The sequence below is a fragment of the Odontomachus brunneus genome, unplaced genomic scaffold (assembly GCF_010583005.1).
Source record: "Odontomachus brunneus isolate Ranch 3 - 2012 unplaced genomic scaffold, Obru_v1 Obru_scaffold_006, whole genome shotgun sequence".
NCBI classification, from domain to species: domain Eukaryota; kingdom Metazoa; phylum Arthropoda; class Insecta; order Hymenoptera; family Formicidae; genus Odontomachus; species Odontomachus brunneus.
In genome coordinates, this window is record NW_022639456.1 from 3655297 (window position 1) to 3675170 (window position 19874).

The 19874-nt window shown below is 48.0% G+C and overlaps 2 protein-coding genes across 11 annotated transcripts in view; one reads left to right on the forward strand and one right to left on the reverse strand.

Annotated features, from left to right (window-relative positions):
* Nucleotides 1-6984, forward strand: part of LOC116853257 (repressed by EFG1 protein 1-like) — a 55478-nt gene extending 48494 nt beyond the window's left edge. For all 7 annotated transcript variants that reach the window (XM_032834246.1, XM_032834240.1, XM_032834252.1 and 4 more), the window contains 6 exons: nt 3010-3190; nt 5016-5150; nt 5347-5498; nt 5796-6165; nt 6364-6553; nt 6681-6984. In XM_032834246.1, the coding sequence (XP_032690137.1) occupies nt 3010-3190; nt 5016-5150; nt 5347-5498; nt 5796-6165; nt 6364-6553; nt 6681-6841 (1189 nt within the window). In that variant the 3' untranslated portion in view covers nt 6842-6984. The remainder of the gene's footprint in view (nt 1-3009; nt 3191-5015; nt 5151-5346; nt 5499-5795; nt 6166-6363; nt 6554-6680) is intronic.
* A 224-nt stretch (nt 6985-7208) lies between these two features.
* LOC116853240 (potassium channel subfamily T member 2) overlaps nt 7209-19874 on the reverse strand; it is a 149997-nt gene continuing 137331 nt past the window's right edge. For 3 of the 4 annotated variants that reach the window (XM_032834230.1, XM_032834205.1, XM_032834222.1), the window contains 5 exons: nt 19451-19622; nt 17326-17511; nt 16619-16750; nt 15862-15978; nt 7209-13787 (listed from right to left, as the gene is read on the reverse strand). In XM_032834230.1, coding sequence (XP_032690121.1) covers nt 12888-13787; nt 15862-15978; nt 16619-16750; nt 17326-17511; nt 19451-19622 — 1507 coding nt within the window. In that variant the 3' untranslated portion in view covers nt 7209-12887. The remainder of the gene's footprint in view (nt 13788-15861; nt 15979-16618; nt 16751-17325; nt 17512-19450; nt 19623-19874) is intronic. The other variant, XM_032834213.1, reaches the window with a different exon arrangement.

Genomic DNA, 19874 nt, shown 5'->3' on the forward strand with positions numbered 1-19874 from the left:
GATCGGTAAGTGGTCCTAGTTCACTTAGCGTATGTACGACATACGACGTAGGTGGCATGTAGAAAGCCGAGTGACAGCTGAAAGTTTGCGTGCTTACGTCGAGGCGAATCGCCGAGCAGACGGCGATTCCATAAGAACGCGCTGTAAATTGCCGGCTTTCACGTAACAGGGCGATAATGTCCGCTCGACGGAAACAACGTTCGAGCCATTGCCGGGATAAATTGAAAGTACGGGATCGCAGTCTGCTGGCTGCGAAGATACGCGCGTGTTTCCTCAGATTATCGTCATCAACGCGCTCCTCTCTTTCTCTCTCTCCTCTCTCATCCACGTGCGCATCGTCTCGCCTCGTCGCGATTTGCGATTTTCCGAATCGCGTGATTTTTACACGTCTCCGCGATGGAGACGTGTAAATTACTGTTTGACAGTCCCGCTTAATCGCACTCGATTTTACGTAACGTAGTCAGCGGGACCACGAAGAAAAAGAAAGAAATCCCCGCCGGGATCGTTTAATCGCGAGATTAATCGCCGCGAGGCCCGTTTTGTTGGGATTAAATTCTTATCGGCGGCGAACACGTCGTCTGCTCGACGTCGACGATATATGCGATTCCGCCCACGCGGGTACCGCGGCCGAGAAAAACTCTCCCGGTGCGACTCGTCTGAATGCGCGTAAAGGGCCGGGGTAAAATAAGAAAAAAAAAAAAAAAGAAAAGAAAAAGAAGAGAAAACGAGATGGAAGCAATGTGGAATAAGGTACAGCGTGTCCCAAGAGAGTTCTACCGCGTTTGGTATCGTCTCGGAACTCCTCGAGGATGCGGTCTTGAATCTGACTCGTCTTCTCAATATTCCTGCAACACACACACAGTTTCAAGTATTACAAGTCTATTTAAAAAAATTAAAATACCGCAAATAAGCAATATATTGTTCATTTAATTTCAAATGTTTTCGATGTTATCTTAGCGTTTTACTCCCGACGATAATTACAAAGAAATTTGATCGCGAAAGATTACAAGACTGCGCGAGGATCGAGAAATTCGACTATAAATTGAATGAGAAACTCTTCGCGTCGAGATTTTGGGACGCCTTGTATCGTTATAGTCACCGAGCTCTTACGGCAGGCATGTCGGGGAGTTTGCTTGGGCGCGACATAACAAAGAAAACGACAGCCTTTCTTCCATTACACGACACGACCGTGGCCGTGGACGCGTCACGGAGGCTCGTAGGAAGGAGGAAGTACGACGAGCCGCGTCGTGAAGGTAGATGTGACGACGCATACGTGGACGAGGCGCACGACGAAGTCGCCGTTCCACGTGACCTTTAACGGGGCCCGGGTGAGACCCCTGAAAATTTTCAGCCGTCTCTCGGCCTCTCCGATGTCACCACGTCTTTGGGCTGAATACTAAAATCACGCGCGCGGGGTTCATATGGGTTTCGTTGTTTCATCTCCGTGGTTTTCTCCGTGCAGGCAGATATCCTGACTCATGTAAACGCAGTAATGTAAAGTTCCCGACGATTCTCGGTAATTTGGAGCAGGTCTCTCGAGTAACCTTCGTCGCTCGGCACATTCGCGCGCCATTTGTTCCTTAATAAACAGACACCCGATCGCGAATAACTCGCGGCGCGTTATAAACCGGCGACGGAATATTCTCGGAATACGTGTCCACCTCATAAACGCGCGACGATAAATAAGCGTGTTCGCGAATTATCCGACGGCACCGACGAGCTTCTGAAGACGTCTTTGAGTCAGCGTCCATATTCGCGAGAGCGAATCGCCGCAATTCGCGACAGTCGTTTTGCCTCGGCGTATCGCCGGTCCCGCATCTTGATGCGAGGCATCTTTAACCGCGCGGCCATGCGAAATTGCTATTCATTAGTCAACGTGCAATCTTGCGCGGAACGTATTTGCATTATGAGCGCATAATGATCGGATATCTGCGGCATGAATTGTTTACGCGAACAAGCCCGGTATTCAGCCCGTCGTGAAACACACTCTACGAATAGATTAGGGACACCGTTGTAATTACACAGCGCTCTTAGATGCTCTCACGTTCGATCGCTTCGATCCATTGCGCATGCCATAATGATCGTCCGGGCGATCCATGACGGCCGAGATCGTCGCACGTTGTAATTTCGTGTTGGCTTTCCAGCTTACTCATGTCTCATCAAGATGCACGGAATATTAGGGCACCATTTCTAGAGAACGTCATGTACATTAAAGGAGAAAAAAGAATCGGTTAAAAAGAACCACAAGCCCTCAGGGTCGCAAACGATTTTGTCGAGTCAGACCCGGCATTCTGACGTAGGAATTTGTATTACAAAACTTATAGAGAGACGGTGCTAAGAAATCAACTGGAAACTCATAAATGTTCTTTTAATTACCGAAAAGTTCATTCAACCGCATAACGCGAGTATTATTAAATCGTATCTCTCTGTTTGGAAAACTAATTAAACGACAAACGTACGATCAGTAATGCGTTGAGTCAGCCTTTTTGATTGCCTTATTGAACTACTTATTTGAGCTTGTCTTGCACGAACGAAAGATTAAAACAATACAACTGTTGCCGAAAGAACTGGGACAGTTAATTGTACAACCCTGAAGTGGAGCTCTTTTAACCTGATTCAAGTTGTTTCAACCTATCACTATTTATAATGTACATACTCATGTATAATTACACCATCTCTGTGCGATGCCGTCTTAATGGGAATTCCTTCAATAAAAATTCTCTGCCAGCCAACGGGCCAGCTTTTCATTTGGCGTGAATTACATCGGGAATAATTTGGCAACGGTCCTTTTGTGGCTTTCTTAAAATGGAGAACAGTCGAGTTGAAGCGAGGAATTCTCGTTGGGACGAGCAGTTCAATCCACTGCCGATCTCTCACGTACTACACGTTCGCCTCTAGTGCAGAGAATTTTCAGCGGCCCGCTTGTGTTCACCGCGCGTCACTGCGCTGTCCGCGGCTGAAAGGAGCGCTGTGTTTCTCCGTACAGCGTGATAATTGATCTACTTTCAGGTCGAGGACAGACTCCGTAAGGTCGAAGTCCCCGTTGACGGCGTCACCAGCATCGCCGGGCCCGCTGTCGAATTCCTTGCACGGCAGTTTCCACGGTAGCTTGGGAAGCGATGGCATGTCCTGCAGCAGCGCCAGGTCCTCTTCAGCGTCTCCCGACTCTGCGAGGTATTCATCGTCGCAGGTAAGGATACCCACGAGTCTATTCGCCGGCCGGTTCCCTCACCGCGTCGCGGCGATCTCCGCGTGGTCGAGCGTCTTCCGGTTTCAACCTACTTGGCAAATTAGCCGATCTCGGTGGGAAAGCTCTGACGGGCCGGTCTCGTTGCGCCCGCGGTGCGCACGATGTCGTGCTCGAGGTGCGAGAGGATCCTCCTTAGGAGGAACGCCGTGAGGCTTTCCCTGCCGGAGAGGTGCGTCGCGCGTTGACCGCGCGAGATGACTCAGGATCATCGGTCTTTTGCTACGCGCGAGTCCGACGGATCATTGCGCCATAATCTCGACCCGGCTAGCGCGATGACTAATCTGCCAGAAGAAGAGGCCCATGCGTTCTCGCATGCTCGCGGAATCGATTTTTCCGCTCCATTTTCCGCGCGCGCGTGTCGTCTCGTTCCCATTCGCTCAAACCGTTTCTTGTGCGCGCGCGCGTTAAGTTTTTTCGCGCGCAGGTTAATGTTTCGCCTTGTTCGCAAAACGGCCGATTTGCACGTGATTTGTAGCGAGGATAGCATGTTCATTAATCGGCGTATTTATCAGCCGTATCGGCCGCCTACGTCATTTCTGTTGAGTTGATAATGCAACTCCCGATATGAAAGATCGAAATAGAGACTGTCAGAATAAAGTACTAATCAGATGTTAATTTGTATCTTCAATTATAGTGCTTCAGAAATTCGTCTCAAGAGGAATTCGCCTTTGAAAATGGGGGCTTATGCCAATCAAGCACTCCCATTATTCGAAAAGACAACTAAATAAAAAAATATATATTAGTAGATGAACTTTATACAAATATGTAGCAATATATAAATTATTTTCTAGAGGAGCTTTATATAAATATGTAGCAATATATAAATCAGAAAAAAGAGAAAGACATTGTTTTAGTACAAAGAAGCGACTCGCTGTATTGATTCTAATATATAGTTTACTCTAGACGTATAGTTTCCAATTTTTTCACTTTTTTGTATTAGAGATGTAATAGAGATGCTGCGTCATGCAAATGACAGTCGATCAAACTGACGATCGTCGTCAAAGAGCTCTGAATCTATCGTCGCTTTGAATTCCACGAGAATAATGGCTGTCCTGTCGGCTCGGTTTCAATCGTGAGTTAGATCGCGGTTTTCGATTTAATTGTCGGTTCTGTGTCCTTCCGGAGAAGCGCGCCGATTCCTTGTCGTGATCCTCATTCATATCTCGGTGATCCGCCATCACGCTCAGTAAATTTTCCCGGCGACTGAGAGAAATTTAACGAGCGGTCACGCGAACGGAAGCGTCGAGCAAAGGTTTGCGGACGAGCTCGTGCTGCAGATGATCGTGTTTGGATAGGACAATGGGAAATCGTAGCTGCCAGTCAGTACACCTCTTCTATAGCTCTACGATATATTATATTAGCATATATGAAAGAAAAGAATAATAAATGACTGATATGAAAGAAAAGAATAATAAAATCATTCTATTCTCTCTCTCTTTGGCTAAAAATTAGAATAAAACTTTCTAATTTTACTATAAAATTATTTTCTCCGCGTGGCTTTCCGACTAAAGGTCAATTTTTCTCCGATAAACTTCACGTCGTTTCAATCTGAGAATCAGAGGCATACTTCGTTGTGTATTTAGTAAGATTATCCGATGCTCTCGACACACGCGAATGCATCGTCAACGAGAGGAACGCGGAACGAGTTTCCCAATATGGTGAAATATATAGTCGACGAGATGTAGCAAATCTCTAATGAGAATTCGTAGATTTATCGTGTGCAATCTTGATCCGCCATACGGCGTTTTCTCTTTATGTGTTGTAGATAACAAAGACTGACACGCGTAAACCATCTGTGCGCAGATCGGGGCCCCCGAAGGAATTCATCAACGTCTGCCTCGACACGCACAATTTCTACCGATCGCGGCACGGAGCGCCGCCGTTGCGACTCAGCAAGCAGGTGACTTTCGGTCTTTCTTGTCCCGGCTATAAAACCACGACTCCCTGTAGCTCCCGAGAAACTGGACTTTTTAAACTCGCCTCGTTCCCCCTCGTTCTCGGAAGCACGGAGGACATGGTCTTTCTGTCATCTTTATCGAACATAGCCATAATGATAAATAGCCATAACGATAAATAACGATGTGTTTCCCTTTCAGCTGTGTAAGACGAGTCAAGACTGGGCCAACATACTAGCGGCTAGAGGTAGACTAGAGCACAGGGCGAACATTGACTATGGAGAGAATCTCTATTGTATGTGGAGCTCCAATCCGAAGACCATCGTTGGTGGCGAGGAACCAGTAAACGATTGGTGAGATTGTCTACATACATCTTATCAAAATTTACGTTATTGCCTACGTCAATCATCGTGATTAACACCAACTGCCAATAACATAATATATATATATATATATATATATATAATGTTAAATAATTTCAACAATGTAAGTTCAATATAACGCATGTGTTACGTGTAAGAGTTACATTATAGTGAGAGATTGTAACATTGGTTTAATGTTATTATTAGTTGGTATTTATTGAACGAAAGATTTTGAGAAATCTGTTCGCTTATTAGATGCAACTCACCTGAAACATTCGCTCCTTGCAGGTACGCCGAAGAGGCTCAGCATCAGTATGGAAAGGAGCCGACGACGTTAAAGACTGGTCACTTCACGCAAGTGATCTGGCGAGACAGCACAGAATTGGGGGTGGGAATGGCCAGGAATCGGAACGGGGAGGTGTACGTGGTGTGCAATTACAACCCTGCCGGCAACTTCTTGGGCAGCTTCACGGAGAACGTTTTGCCGCCCGTTGATACGAGCCCGACGAAACGAATTAACTTCAGCGATCTGAAGCAGCAATGCACAATAGACGAGCAGGCGTGGCAGCAGGAGGCATTGCTGGTTCACAATGAGTACCGGAGGAAGCATCGCGTGCCGGACTTGAGGCTGAGTCCCGAATTAACGGCCGCTGCCAAGGTAATTTTGGAATGCATGAGATTATCATGACTTCGTCGTAGTGTCGTGCATGCGATTAGCGTGTGACCTCGGCGTTCCTTCTTACGTTCACGGGCTGTTTACGGACTAGATATACGATCGGCTGCGGGCCATAAAAAACCACATAAAAGTCGTGTCCGTAGTATACATTTGTCGTCTCACACATTTAATTATCCGCAGGCCTGGGCGAACACGTTGCTGAACACAAACAAACTGATACCTCAATCGTCGTCTCCGTACGGCGAAAACATTTATTCGATGCAGTGCTCCGATCCCAAGTTGATCGTTTCCGCGCGGGAGGTCGTCTCCAAGTGGTATTCCGAGAAGAAGGAGCACAAGTTCGGCGTCGAGCCGAAAGTTCTCAATACATGTGAGTATTAAGGGAAATATATTAAGAGAAATATATTACTTTTATATAATATTCGGAAACAAATGGAGCAAACGTAATATTCGATTTTAACGGAGTAAGTAATATCTGTTTTGTTTTCTATCTGCAGGTCACTTTACACAAATCGTCTGGAAGAAAACGACCGAGATGGGCATAGCGATGGCTAAACGGGACGGTACCTGCGTTATAGTAGCGTGTTACCATCCGAGAGGTAACATAGTCGGACAGTTTACCGAGAACGTACTGAAGCCCGTGAGGGGCGGCTGTTAGCCCGCGTTCGCTCCTATCGATAATGTATCTAAACTCTGTATTTATATATCAGGCAGATATAGATGATGTCAATCACGCGTAATGTATGTATATAAGTAAGACACTTGTGCATACACTTAGAATAAACATTCCACGTACACGTATCTGTTAATTCTCCGATCCTGGCCATTTTCAGTGTCTTCCCAAAGAGATTGAGATGCTTTATATTGAAATATCAAACTCTGTCTCTCTCTTCCTTTTTTTCTTCATTGCTTTATAATAATTTATTTATAATAAATTTACATGCACATCGCACGCATCGCGTTACAACGTCGCACATATATGTATATATATATTTTTTTATATAGATACATTCTCTCTCTCTCTCTTTCTTTCTTTCTCTCTGTTTTTTCTGCTTTTATTATTTTACATTACGTACAGCCGTTTACAGTTGTATTTGTGGTCGAGGAATGCTTAATTACTTAAGTCCTATCGTAAGAACCTGCTGGACGCCTCAGTAAAACTCGCGCCATTCGAAGAGAGCTCGTTCGAGGTGCGCCAAGCTCTTGCTTAAACTTTCGAAGGAACTTGTGTGATGTTCGGTGCGGCCGCGAGGAAAAAACACGTGCGCCTCTCTTCGAAGTGGAAAACGAATTCGCCCTCCCAAACACCATCACTTTTAATTGGCAAGTCGGTGTAACTATATGGAGAAATTATTGCAATTAGAGGAGGACGCGTGTGCGAACATTATTAAAAAAAAAAATTGTCGAGTAATTTGATCATCCCGCCGAAACGCGCAAAATACGTAATATTAATTTCCTTTCGATTTCGCGAATCACGTCAAATATATTTCTGGAAAAAGAGATCTGTGTATAAGATATTGACTGAATGGTTTTGATCGAAATCTCGAAATTAAATGCACGTCGTTATGATTCTGCGAGTATCGTACGAGGAAAGAATAATAATCTTACCGTATATCTCTAACGCTAAATGCAATTATTTGCGCGTGTGTGTGTCTATGGTTCTTGTCTTACATTAACATTAGAGGCAAATCGTGATATATCAAACGAGCGTAAATCTCCAAATCAGGTAGACGCGAGACACTAAACACGAGGGAGAGAATGAGCGCGTAGTCACGAGGAATATTAACTTGTGAATTGTCAGAAGGAAAGCCGGCTTTGACGAGACAAAGATGCTGTTTCGCGGGGAGAAATCAGTTTTACACGGAGATCTTTAAAAAATTCGCAGACACTCGGATGGCGTACCCTCGCATGGCAAAGGCACGAGAACTTTGACGAGCGATCTCGTGAAGGTTGGATGGGAAAGACTCTTTGAATCGTGCGTCACGAATGCGGGAAGTGATTTTTACACCATTGAAACGACACTGAATTTCCAAGTGCGGGTAAAGTCGACGTCGCGAAGCGTGACCAAGCCGGGCACAGCGCAGACTTCTGAAAGACTTCCTTTATTACTAATGTCTAAATGTCGTCTCAAAGACGTCACTAATAAGATCCAAAAGATGTCTTATTCTTCCGGACGTTTTTCAGAAAGTTGCGCCGTCCGCGAAGTGAGCGTCGACCTCATCTCTTCCGTCGTTGATCCTCGCTCTTGAACTTCACACGAGTTTGACACAAGTCGAGACGCGTGAGGATGCGAGATATGACGACTCAAAGGGATCAAAAAATCCAATTCGGTTTTCTGCTTTTCGAAGAGTCGAACACGCGTTGCACACATGATGACTCGTTGCGCGCCTCCTCGCATCGTGCGCGAGCCGCACGATCGCGATTGTCGCACGTTGCACGGGGGGCTCTCATGCAAGGGGATCCGCAAAATCGACCGCGCCCTCATTCGAGACGTAACTCGTGCAATCCTCCTCGAGAGCAGCAGGCATCTCGCGAGAGATCGCCGTGACTTCGCCGCATTTAAATTGTTTTACGTGGTATACTCTAGAAGATTATTGATTTGAGTTCAGCTATGAAGAGTCAGGTCACATCATATTGGGCTGATCCTATAATTAATCGTAATAAGTTATATACACACCCGGATTAATAAACCGCTTACGCTCGTAACGCCGCGAGGGCACGCGAACGCATCCTCGAATGCATCCTCAACACCATCCCTGCGACCTCGCGGTTCGCCCGTGACCTTCTTTTCGATACCGGACAAAATTTCGACTTCACGCCACGTTGTCCCACGAGCAGCGAGGAACGGATTCAACGAATCCTTGCCCCGAGAGGAAATAAAAAAAGAAGAAGAAAATCCACTTTCTGTGTATTGAGAGGCAAGGGGTCTGCCAGATGACGAGCCACGTGGACCATCGCGATTATGATACGCGCGATGGGACTCCGGATTTCGCGGCAGGAGCCGTTTGAGGGGAGAGACGCGTCGTCTTCGAGCGACCTTCCTCGTTCCGATGATTTTACTTCGGCTGGCGACGACGCTGGAAGTATCGCGGCGACAATGATCCGACCTCAGTAAAAACCCTGACCTCGGTAAAATTATATAAAACTGCCGAGCTTCTTTAAGGCGAGTACTGTTTGGGACGAGCTCGCGAAGATTACATCGAGCCGAATCGACTCTCGGGGACCCGTTTGTCGTTCGAATCACGACACTGAAAACTCACCGTTGTCCTCCTCTGTAAGCTGACTTCCTCGCGTGCTAACCTACGTATAAAAGTCTATGGGTTGTCGTCGCCGGTGAGAATGACACGGTTCTTTCGATCTTCGTTAATCAAAGAGAGAAGAAAGACGGGAAGGCTAACGAAGAGAAAAGAGCGCTCGTACTCGAGTGGACAGTTCGATGGGGGATCGGAAGGTACGCCGGGCTGTGCCAGGTGTCGCGATAAGACCGGCGTGTCTCACTTCGGTCGGACCTGTGGAGCGACGGGAATGCGACAAAACTCGATGCGCGGAACATGACGACTCCACGACGGGTGTGCGGATCCCTCTGCTGCCGATCGCGAGAGGTGATCGCGTAGCGAGATTCGCGCGAGCGTGTCCTCGCGAGGGAGACGACGTACGTACACGTTCGCTTATGTTACATTTTGATTTTACACCGGCGAATCCTCCTCCCCTTCCCTTTTTCTTTCCTCTCATCTTTCTCGGCTATACGCCTCCCTCGACGAATTATCGTTTAATCTACCATTAGAGAATCCGGCTGCGGTCTCGTAATCCGCGAAGCAACTTTTCAGCTTCTTGTCGCGCCCTGCTCGTTGCGAGTACATTAGCGCTTTCCCGGGCGCGCGAGTGCGCGGCTTTACTGCTTTAATCCCTAATTACTGCGAGCACAGTTAAAGCTACTTAAAAGGCAGCAAAGCTGCTTCGCGGGGAGATTTGCTCGTGGTCGCGCGTCCATCCAACGGGGGAGCCGAGCTGGGCTAGGCTGCTCGTGAAAGCAATATCGAAGCAGGTACTGGATAATACGACTCGTTTGGTCGAAGAAACGTGTAAATTGGTCAACGAACGATTGCATTTGGCCGCGAGCGCCGTGTGTGATCGCGGCGTCGCCTGGGAAATTAGATTCTATCGTGGACCGATCGCGCTAATCCGGCTGTATTGTTTCGTCGGCCCGGCCGATCATCTTGAGTCGCGAGCGGGGACAGTCCGCGCTCGCGACCGACTAATTCAACGGATTGTCGAAATTAAGCGAGAACAATCGTGCTCACGCGCTAACTATAACTGATTCTTGGGTCCGTATCTCAGGAAACGCGGAGACTGAAACTAATATGAGAGTAAACGGAGCATAAGAAGAAGATGTAGTAGAGGAAGAAGAAGAAGAAGAAGTAGTAGTAGTATTAGTCGTAGAGTGGTAGTAGTAATAGTAGTGGAGCGGTAGTAGTAGTAATAGTAGTAGTAGTAGTAATAGATCTCGTATAGTTCATTCGCGATCGGATAACTCGTCTACCTCGTAATTGATTCGCGGCTTCGTTCGCGCTTGCGTTCGCTCGAGATGCCGTCGTGCCAATCTCGGCGCCGTCACGAGGAGTCGCGCATGTGGTCGACGATCGTCCTGCGACGCGACACTGATCCACCGTGGACAATCCGATCAGTCACGCTCAAAAGTCACGATACGCGCGCAAGTCCTAAGCGCTTAAGTCTCGTCTAAAATACTCTTCCTCCTATTTTTACGTATGGTATAATAACGGTGACTTCCGCGAGCGACACTCTCGCGTGATATGATTAAAATGGTCATATATCGTATCTGTAATATGTATAATAGACCTTCTCTCCTTCTCTCTCTTTCTATCTCTATCTCTCTTTCTCTCTCGCCGCGTTATATAATATAAGTCTTCCTAATTATAAAATTATCCGCGCTCGACACCGCTAGAACGCGACGCTAAAGTAGGAATCGAGGTGTGACTAGTGGAACGTCTCCGATCGTGTTCTCGTTCTTCGCGTCTCGAGAACATCTCCTTTTTTTCTTTGCGAGAGACGGGCGACGGACGAGCGGTCATGTACAACAATGAATCGACTTCGGTCTGAGAATCGACTTCGTCTGAGAGAGCTGACAAGCGGAAATGATGTAACGGGAAAACAGACGAATTGTCATAATTGTCATTTCGCTTCATAAAGTGAGACTTTAGTCGGAAAATTGCAAAGTATCCTAGAAAAAAGCTCGAGTTTCTTTGGCATCGGTAAAACAGCGAGATGTAAGACAGTCGAGAAATAGTTGTAGCGCGACTCTACGATCTTGAAACGCGCCAACTGAAAGAGCAGAAAGAAGAGAAAACCTTTAAGGTATTGCGCCTTCCTTCCCTCTTCGCGGATGCTTCAACGTCTTCGATATCTTTATTCAAATATAGCGAATATGTATTTACAACCCCGCAATTTCGCATTACATCATCAAAATATTTCTCTCGTCTTCGCTGTCGTCGTGTATCTATAACTAGAGTACACAGATATAGAGACGGCGCGCGCCGGAAGCTAATTTCAGTGCCTAGAAAATTATGTATCACTTTACGACCATGTGTGCGTGTGTATGTATGTATGTATGTATGTATTTGACGTTCGAATCGCGGAATATACGACGCTCGTCGGTCGCCGCGCGACGCGTGCCCCAATTGCGCGTCTTGCACCTTCGACAGGGCCGCGCGCGTCGAGTGAGGTCGTGTGCACTCACAGACGTCGATACGCTAGAGGCGACCTAGAGAGCAAAACGTTTTAAGAACGCAGCCCGCTACGTTAGGTACGAATTACAAAAGTGAGGTACGCCCGAACCGAAAAGCTCGCGACGCAGTCTACAACTCGCCCCCTCCGGCAAAACTAAGAATCGCGCGTTAACATTCGGCTGGCGCGTCTACGCGACTCTTCGCGATGACACGATGATCACGGGGTAGCGTTCGAGAACTCGGACGACTCTAAGTGCCAGCGCGCGAACACGGCGGGCGCGACCACCTCGCACTTCCGCGCGGGCAAAGTCAGCGGGTCCGATACGTATCACAGTTACGATTCGATATACTTACCCTGGGCTTAGGTCCACGAATTGTCGCACATCACGCCGCCGCGAACAAGCGAACGAAAGAAAAGATATTTATAAGTTGGGGTGGGAGCGATTGAATGCTACGGAAAATCGCACGGAGAAAGCCGAAGTTGCTTTCTTTTTTCTTTCTTTTTTTTCAGACTGCAATCATCGGCTTACGGTCGGAAACGCGACTGAATTTGGTTTATGAGGCTCGTGGTGAGGTATCGCGTTTCTGGCTGCGCGCCGGTAGCCTCGATCGAGCGAAGCAAAGTGATCTCGCCGGAGTGGTCTCACCCTAACTTACCCGAGGAGGCATCGTACAACATAGGACGACCCTCTCCGACGTTTACTGCAGTCGCCGAGCTATCGCGACGGTATTTGTACGGTCGGTCGGTACACACCGAGAGACACCTTGCTCCCGGCTGTCTCAGCCAGCCCGGATGTCAATCCCGCGAGACATTACCACGTAGCCGTGTGTTCTCTACGGTCTTTCTATGATTCGCTACGATCGCCGTTCTCGGCGCTCAGCCCTGAACGCCATGTGGGAACGCTACAGCCACTTGTTACGCGCCACGCCGGAGAGCCTGCGTCCCCACATAAGGTTATATCATACTATCGTCCCTTGTATGTGCTGTGGGTCCTGCGTGGCGCCTTGCAACTGCGGCGACTGGCAGGGCGAGCCCATCGGGCACTGCAGAGACGGTGGATCGTACAATCCACCCAAGGAACCACCGAGGCCTGCGCCGAGGCTGGGTCCCAAGGCCGCGTTGAGCTCCGGCATGGAGGGTAAGCCGACGTCGAGGATGCCCGTGTTGGTGGCACCGCCAACCTGTGAACCTTCCTCGGGCGGAGTCACCTCCAGGCCGATCGAGCCGTTCAACGCGATCTTGATCGGGTTGTGGTTGGTGTGATGCGAGAGCGCACCCAAACCGATGTCCTCCAGGCTGCTCTTCCGTCTGGTCGTCGTCAGACCTTGCCTCAGGGAGTTGCTGCGCCGCAGCAGGATGTCGTCGACGACTCTCAGCGAGTTGGACCGACCGCGGAGAGTGCCGGCCACGGTTGGGCTGTCGGGCAACGATAACGAGTTCGATTTGGTTGTGCCCAACGGTGGTGCTCTCGCCAGTCCTATACCGGAGCCACGACGACTGCCCGGTGGGCCGGCCTGTAGACCGGCCGCCGCGACTGCCGCACTCATCTGCGATACCAGCTGCGCCGAGCAGAAGCTGATGTTGCTCTTGCGCCGGGAGTTGTGCCGTTCGAAGGTCTTCTGCGCGGAGAACGGGCTGGGCCGCACCAGGTAGACGATGTCGCCTTCTTCGAGCTTCAGGTCGCAACTTGGGTTGATGATCACATAGGAGAGGCTGTTGCGCTTCTCCGACACATCGTCGTAGTCGGCGACTGGCAGATTCAGCGACTCCATCCGCGTGCGCACCAGATTCGCGATCTCCGCCCGCTCGATCTGCTGCGCGTGGTTGTCGCGTGCCTCGTCGCCGAGGCTCACCGAGTACTGGCGGGTATATGAAAGAGAAGATGAGATATCAGCGGGGCTGTCGTCGCGCCCAGATAGGGAAGTTCAGTGCGACGACAGGTGATATCGACGAGGTGGCTCGCGTGACGCATCGATCATTGTTTTCATTACTTTCTCGCCTCGCCGTTTTCACACACGAGTATCTATATAAAATTTTATCAGCTGCTCTGTAATAACAGCCCGGCTCTCGAAATTATGCGCATATAATTTGGGAAGTATGATAGATTATATGGAGATTCTTTTCGCGAGATTTTTCAAACAGGTTACACTTCGTATTTTGTACGATAAACGGCGTCACTGCTTAAGCTCGCGTCTGAATAAATTTTGGCGTCTCGGTGCAACGATCGCGTGTAACACGTGTCGCAATTGTACACGTGAACACGTGTCAAGAGTGGCTTGCCAAGAACACACGCGATGATTGTAAGCATATGCTGCGCGAAAAGCCAAGAAGAATCACGTTTGTTTCACGTTCCCACGTTAACTTTTCGTCAAGATATGAGCGTTCTAAGAGTCAAGTTTTTCTAAACGACTTGAGGAACCGTGTTCTTACCGCGGTCGCATACATACAATGCATATTATGATGCATTGTATGCCTCTCCGAGAACGTGCTTGTCTGCAGAGACCGAGAAGCGCCGGGCCTCGGTCTCCGACAAAGAATCCGTCGCAATCTCCACGCAGGAAAGTCGTAGCGACGTGAAACAAAATGCATCGGAAAGCTGAGACTGCCTGCTGTCCGAGAAGACAGCGATAATCTGTCCAGATTATGGCTCGGAATTACTGGGATTTTCGGAACAATTTTTCGAGGGCTACGCCTACTTTTTTTTCTCTCACCTCTGCCGGCACGCGTGCGACGCGCTGCACGCTCGCTGACTTTATCTCAGGACCGTCAACTTTAAAAGACCTGCGGGATTCCCCCTAGTTTGTGAAACTAGTCTTTTATGCGTTTCTATATAATATTATATTTACTATTTCTATATAATATTATATTTACTGCCAATATATTTATATTGTTGTCATTACAACGATAGAATTTGCTTCAAACGCTTGTTTCCATAGAACCGTTCAGAAATTAGAGAGAGTTCCGACTGTCTTATAAAGTTGACGATTCTGAGGCTAACCGACGTGAGAGTCAGTCCTGAGACTCGAAGGACGAGACGGAAGAGACAAGGGGAAGAAAGTAGACGTACATTGAGAAAAAAAGCGGTTTGATTGACAAAATCGGGGGTCACCAGCCATCAAAGAAATATCGGATCCATTCAACAAAATACATGTTAATGCAACAATACATTGCGTTGATATAGTAGATTTCAAAATATATTAACATATATTTTGTTGAATAGATCCAATATTTCTTTGATGGCCGGTGACCGCCGATTTTGTCAATCTAACCGCGTTTTTTCTTAGTGTAGATTTCGCAAATCGTCACGAAAATATGCATGCGATTCCGGGCGAGTCGATCAGTTACTGTCCACTGAACATCGACGTGCGAAACGAGATCAACACTGGACGGGTATACACGCATTTATTGTCATGCGTCACGTGCAACAAGTGGTTAACAAGCGCGGCTTCTGCGATGTGTCGCAGCGTCTGCTACCACCATCGTCGCAGCCACCATCTGCCGATATATCGGCTGAATGTCACATTCGATTGTCCTTAAATCTAGGCGATACGTAAGAATACGCCCGCGAGGGCGATCAAAGTTTCCTCATAAAAACGTGGTCGGTCGGGGATGCAACGGCGTTTCGCATGCGCTGCTGTGCCGCGGCAGACGAGTCTGGACGTCCATCAGATAGAATGTGAATGAAAGAGAAAAGGGAAAAAGAGAGAAATAGATAGATAGATAAATAGATAGAGGCAGAGAAATAGATTAATAGAGAGACAGAAAGTAAGGCAGAGCGATAGCGAGAAAGAGAGAAAGAAAGAGATAGAAAGAGAAAGAGAGAGAGAGAGAGAGAGAGAGAGAGAAAGGGCGGTGATAGAATCAGGCGGAGATACACAAAACCTGCCGGAGAAGAAGAAGAAGAAACAGCCACCACGTCGACGTTTTACTCACAGCAGATGCACCCTTGTCGCGGGTGGCGCAATTCGCAAGACACGATGCTGCCGCCGAATGACGCACCTTGTACGTCACACCGACGCCGGCGTCGCTTTCCGCGTCTGAGTCGCCCTGCTAAAACGACAAGCAATTCTACCCTTACTAATGATGGCGCATCCGGCCGATGCCGAGGAGCGATTTTCGCACGGCCGCGCTGCGCTGTATCTCTCGCGTGTCTCCCCGAGCGCAGCGCACATTTAGCGAATTAGGTATAATTCGGCATGTCGGACTCTCGGCGAACTGTATAATTCGATCGTTCATCGCTCGCGATTAAGGTCACCGAACGAGACAAGCGTGTCGCGAGCACACACTAAGAGTCTAGCACGATGCAAAAGTTCCAAGAGAGATATTCAGAGCCGACGGCCGGTCGGAACGGGGAAAGAGCGAGACAACGTGCTATGAGAGTCAAAGTTCGTCAAGATGCAAGACGCTCGTCCCGGCTCCGCGTATTAGAGAAAAGGAAAGACTAATTCACGAGCGCGGATCGGGCCGAGGAACGACACATGAGAGGAGAGCTAATGGGGTAGTTGGGCAGGAGGGCGAGAAACTAAGAGAGAAAGAGAGCGAGAGCACAACCATGCGCGCTACTCACAGCCGCCATTCAAAGATCTTTTCCTGTTCTTATGAAAGAATATACAGACAAGTAAGTGAACAAACTACTCCGGCTAGCTCACTCCCACACGCCGCTGCTGACGAGATTAGAAATCATGCTTACATGCGAGGAGTCAGCCACAGTGGTGTCCTGCGTCCTGTATATTCCGATCGGAATCTCGCAGGTGGTCGAGCAGAGCTTCTGGTACAGCCTGCCGTACGTCCTTATCCACATGTCGTCCTTCGTTATACGCATCTGCGATCATTGCGCGTGACACGCGCGCGCGAGCGCGAGTTACATCTTTTTTTTCCTTTCTTTTTTACTACAATTAGGTCTATTGTTGTAGTGCAGAAGGTTTGTCATTTTTCTATTAAATTCTCATAGGATATCATTGGATATTAAAAGAGCTCTGGTTAAACGTCTAAAATAATATTGAGTCGATCATTTTATTCGTAAAAATGATTAATCTCTCGAAACTGGATAATTTTATTTTGTCTATTTTATTTGACAAACACGAGAGAAACCTTTGACACCAACTTAATACAACTAGATACCCGACTAGAAATTTATCCCATGATCCTAATCAGGTTGATCAGTTATTTGGTTTATACAAGGTGATGTAGTCGGATCCCAATTATTAATAATGTTTGTTATTAGTAAGACCTGATTACTACACTGCATGATTTATTCGGACTCGATATAAATCTTATATTATTACCACAATTTTATACAAACCAGAAAACTGATCAATTTAATCGGAATTTAATGGTATAAATTTCTAGTTTTCGGGTTGTTTTAGAGTATTAGCAGAAGAAAGTGAAACTACTTACCGATGTGAGAAATCCAGATCCTGGTGCTTGATCCACTCCTAGCAGCAGTCTGACGAACGTTATCACGTAGTCCTTGACGAAGGCTTGATAGAGCAGAGTATCCAGCATCGAGGCGCTGAAAACGCTGCCGGCGGCGAACGGCAATCGAAACATGTAGGATATGTGGGATCCCCGTTCCTTTTCCCTCTGCGAATAGCATCGAATGGTTAATGCGTAAACGTTGCGCGCACATTCCAGCCGACAAGAGTGATATTTAATGAGACTTATATCGATATCTCTGTGGCTTTCAGCTGAAACAGCCCCAATGACGTTTTGCACATTTCACGGGGTCACACAATGGGTTGTCTACATTGTCCACATTGTTACATAGGTCGATCGGCGTCGATCGATTTGTTTTGTTCAGTTCCGCCAACGGTAGGCATTACATTCAGCCATCTTCGTCGGAATCGCACAGTCGTGCGTCCGTTGTTCTCAGCTCTAAGCCACAGATGTGATTGCGTTACACACGACTAACAATTTGTTCATTCATCTAATTATGTGAGAGAAAAATAGATAGATAGAGAGAAGAGAGAGGAGAGAGAGAGAGAGAGGGAGGGGGGGGGAGAGAGAAGCGGGAGGGAGGGAGGAAGGGAAGAAAATCAACGAATGATCGTTATGTACAGTGCAACTTAAGAACAAACACACCTGTCATACGTAGCATAGCACTCAAAGATCGTAATTCAGAGCTTGTGGGAAAGTTGCTGAGAGCGATAGCAAAGAGATCGGCATAACGTGTCATGCTGCAGTAATACGAAAAAAATATACGCTAGCAGGTGGCTAAAGTAAAGTATACACTGTGACAACTCCGTTCATGGAGGAACTCTAATCTACGTAAGCAGCGTCGATGTCAAGGCATGAGTCACTGTGCTGCATGACACCCGAGATCTGAGATCAAGGAGCTCTGAAGAGAATACAGTTGTCGTACTGGAGTTCAACAGTCGTCGTACGTGGCTGTTTTTATGTCGGGATAACAAGTGGAGGTGTATACATTGTAATGTGAGTGGCAACCAGAATCATCGTGACCCATGCATCGAGATTTACTTGAAAAGCGACTACTACCTCTACTAGATAGTTCTCAAAGAGTCGTCAGTGTTTTCCACGCTGTTGTCACTCGCGACCGCTTAATTCGCGTAATTAATTCGCGCTCATCGCGATGGTTATACAGCGCCCGGCTGTTCTCTAATCCGAACCCGAGGACCCGTTACTTCGCCGGGGAATGAGAATTCATCTCGCCGGATGATATGCAATAGCCCGAGCCTTGCGGGGAGGAGGTCAACGAGAGCATAACGAGAGACTGGAGCGCGTAATGCAATTACGCGCCGCGGGGGTTCATCCGCCTCTTCTATGAAAAAGAATTCATCTCGGTTTTCTCGTCGCGTCGATACCGCGGGTCAAAGGGAACAATGTGATGCGAAGTTGACGCGTCAGCCAAGTTGACAAGCAACGCAATGAGAGCAGCAGCAGCAGCAGCGGCACTAGCGGCGGCAACAGCATGAGGAAAGCAGCACTTAGAGCAAAGTGGTTTCCGCGCGGAGTGACTTTACTCTCGTAATTTCTTCCCGCTTACTTTCAACGACGGCGCGCGAGCGCCGCGCGACTTTACGAGGTCGGCGATCGGCGGGATACGTCTCAAGGACGCGTCTTTGCCGAGTCTCTCCCGCGAGCGTTATATTCCCGTTGAAATTAGATTCGTATAAAAACCGCGAAATACGTACGTCGCGCTTAGCGCGCCAAGTGGAGCGTGAATACGTGAGGAGAAGATGCGCGACATTCTCTCGAGAGGCCGCGTCGTAAAAGCATCGTCGTTTCTCCCCCATTAGCGATTGTTGTTTCGCCGATCGCGAATTTAATACTCGCTCATACGTCGCTCACGACGGCTGGGAAGGAGGAAAAAGGGGGAATATATCTCGATCCTGTGATTGATGAGATGTATTTTTGAGTCGAGCGGCTCGACGAGCCGGCCGAGTCGCGACGCGGCACGAGAGCGACAACAACGTCGGAGATGTTGGTAGTCAATCGATCAATCAATTCAACAATCAGTCAATCCATTATCAATCAGAGAGGTCAGAGAGTGATATCGTGTTACCGGGGAGCCCATCGGAGGCTCATCGGAGTAGTTGTCATCGGTAGTAGCACTGAGGAGTACCTTTTCCATTTTGCTGAGATGCAGTGCATACTTGTCGTGCGCCCGGAACTGCATGAAGCGCATGTTGCTCGACTGGGACAGCTCCGTTATGCTCTTTATGCTCGGGAAGAATCTGTTCCGGGAAGAATGAGTTTTATTCATTTGTGCTGCGGCGCAGAGTCTCGCGAGAGGCGACACACGCCAACCCGCTCTCCCGGATTAAAGAGACGCGAGGTGATAGCGTGCCTCTGGCACGCTTTAAGAAAAGTAAAAACGCGCAAGATGATCGCCTGTTTGAAAGCACGCTTGAAAAAAAAGGAAAAAAGAAAAAAGAAGAAACGTCAACGCGAATGTCTCTGGTGGTACGAGCGAGACGCTTAAGAAC